Raw genomic sequence first — 2,192 nt, 5'->3', positions numbered from 1 at the left:
CTCAGTCACTTCTGCTTTCCCATCTCCCAAACTGCACCCCAGGGATCCGCCCGCCCCTCCCAGCCCACAGACCCCGCCTTTGCTGTGACCCCGGGACCCCCTGCACCCCCACTCCTGCCTCTCCCAGCACCCAGACCCCATTTCCCTCAGCACCGGGGACCCCTGGATTCCGCTTTCCTGGGGGACAGGGATCCCCTGGATCCCCCATGCCCCCTCTCCCAGTTCCAACCTTGGACCCATCCCGGCTCTCCCAGCTCTGCTTCCTGACCCTCAGACACCTCCAGACCCCTCCAATCTCTGGGTCCCCCCAATTCCTCACACCCTGTGCTTCCTGTGTGGGTTCCCGGGGGGTCCAGAAGGGTCCCTGGGGTGGTCAAATGGGGTTCCAGGGGAGATCCAGGGGAATTCCCAGGAATGTCCCCCCCTGAACTTCCATTCCGAGGCACTGGGACCCCCCCTTGCTCTCCCTTATCCTGCCCCAATCCCCCCTGCACCCCCTTTCCCAGCCATCCCGCTTTCCCCAGTCCCTCTTTTTCCTTGACCCTGAGACGCTCTGGACCCCCATTCCTGCTTTTCCCAGCCCCCAGCCCCCTCTTTGCATCAAGCACATCCAGGACCCTGTTTCCCAGGTATCCCAGCTCTCCCCACCCTGTGACCCCTCTTTCCTTGACACTGGGGACCCCCGGACCCCCTTTCCTTGGCACAGGGACCCTTTGGTCCCACCCACCATCCCTCTCCTGTACCCCCCTCTCCTTGGCCCTCGCATCCCCAAATCCCTTCCCAGCTCTCCCATTCCCCCTTTCATTGATCCATGATCCCCCAGACCCCCCAAATCTCCGTGTCCCCCCAGTTCTCCACTCCCTGCGTTATCAGCACGTGGCGGTGTCAGAGCCTGGCCCGGAGCTCCCCCAGTTCATGGTCATTGGGTACCTGGATGGGATCCCCTTCGTGCGCTACGACAGCGAGCGGGGCCGGATGGAGCCGCAGACACCATGGATGAAGGACGGACCCGAGCCGGGATATTGGGATAGGGAGACTGAGATCTCCAAGAGTCACCAGCATGTGACTGCTGCTGATCTGGAGACGCTGCGGGGCCAGTACAATCAGAGCAGGGGTGAGTGGGGGGAGCTGGCGGTGGGTTGGAATCTGTGAGGCTGGGATGGGATCTGTGGGTCTGGAATGATGATCTGTGGAACTGGAATGGGAACTATGGGACTGGGATGGGGATCTGTGGGGTTGGAGAGTTCCATGGGGCTGGAATGGGATCTGTGGGGCTTGAATGGGAACTGGGGCTGGGGTGGGATCTATGGGGTTGAGATGGGATCTGTGGGGCTGCAGTGGGGATCCATAGGGTTAAGGATGGGGATCTGTGGGGCAGGGATGGGATCTATGGGGCTGGGATGCGATCTGTGGGGCTGGGATGGGATCTGTGGGGCTGCAATGGATCTGTGCAGCTGCAGTGGGGATCCATGGGGTTACGATGGAAATCTGTGGGGCTGGAATGGGGATCCATGGGGCTGAGATGAGATCTATGGGGTTCAGATGTGGATTAACTGGGCTCCCAGGGGCTGAAATTGGAATCCATTAGGCTGATGTGGGATATCTTGTGATCCATGGGTTTGGGATGTGGATCCATGAGGATCCAAGGGGCTGGGATGAGGCTCTGTGGGTCTCCATCAGACTCTGGGGCTCCGTAGGACTGGAATGGGGCTCTGTGGGTCTGGGACACAATTCCATGGCTCTCTGTGGGTCCAATCTCCCCCAGGTCTCCACACAGTGCACTGGGTTGATGGCTGTGACCTCCTGTCTGACGGGAGTGTCCGTGGATCCTATCGGGATGGCTACGACGGGTGGGATTTCATCTCCTTCGATCCGGGATCCAGGAGCTTCGTGGCGGCCGACAGCGCTGCCCAGGTCACCACGAGGCTCTGGAATGGTGTCAATAACTATGTAGAGCATTGGATGGATTACGTGGAGCACACCTGCAGAGAAGATCTCCAGAAATACGTCAGATATGGGCAGGAGGAGCTGGAGCGCAAAGGTGGGGGCAGAATCCCTGTGGGAATTGGGGATTTGGGAATGGAGGACTTGGGAACACAGTAATTCCTGTGGGAATTCCATGGGCAGATCTCACCCCAATCCCATTCCCATGGAATTCCATGGGCAGATCTCACCCCCATCCCATTCCCATG

At 59.8% G+C, this 2,192-nt stretch overlaps 1 protein-coding gene across 1 annotated transcript in view; it reads left to right on the top strand.

Annotated features, from left to right (window-relative positions):
• LOC130587344 (H-2 class I histocompatibility antigen, Q9 alpha chain-like) overlaps window positions 1-2,118 on the top strand; it is a 4,378-nt gene extending 2,260 nt beyond the window's left edge. The window contains exons 2-3 of the mRNA XM_057388324.1: window positions 851-1,114; window positions 1,766-2,118. Coding sequence (XP_057244307.1) covers window positions 851-1,114; window positions 1,766-2,103 — 602 coding nt within the window. The 3' untranslated portion in view covers window positions 2,104-2,118. The remainder of the gene's footprint in view (window positions 1-850; window positions 1,115-1,765) is intronic.
• The last annotated feature ends 74 nt before the right edge of the window (window positions 2,119-2,192 follow it).

The sequence above is a fragment of the Malurus melanocephalus genome, unplaced genomic scaffold, assembly GCF_030028575.1.
Source record: "Malurus melanocephalus ecotype Western Australia unplaced genomic scaffold, MMel_1.1 scaffold_1794, whole genome shotgun sequence".
Lineage (NCBI taxonomy): Eukaryota > Metazoa > Chordata > Aves > Passeriformes > Maluridae > Malurus > Malurus melanocephalus.
The sequence above is the reverse complement of the archived record's forward strand: the minus strand, read 5'-3'. Positions and strand labels throughout refer to the sequence as shown.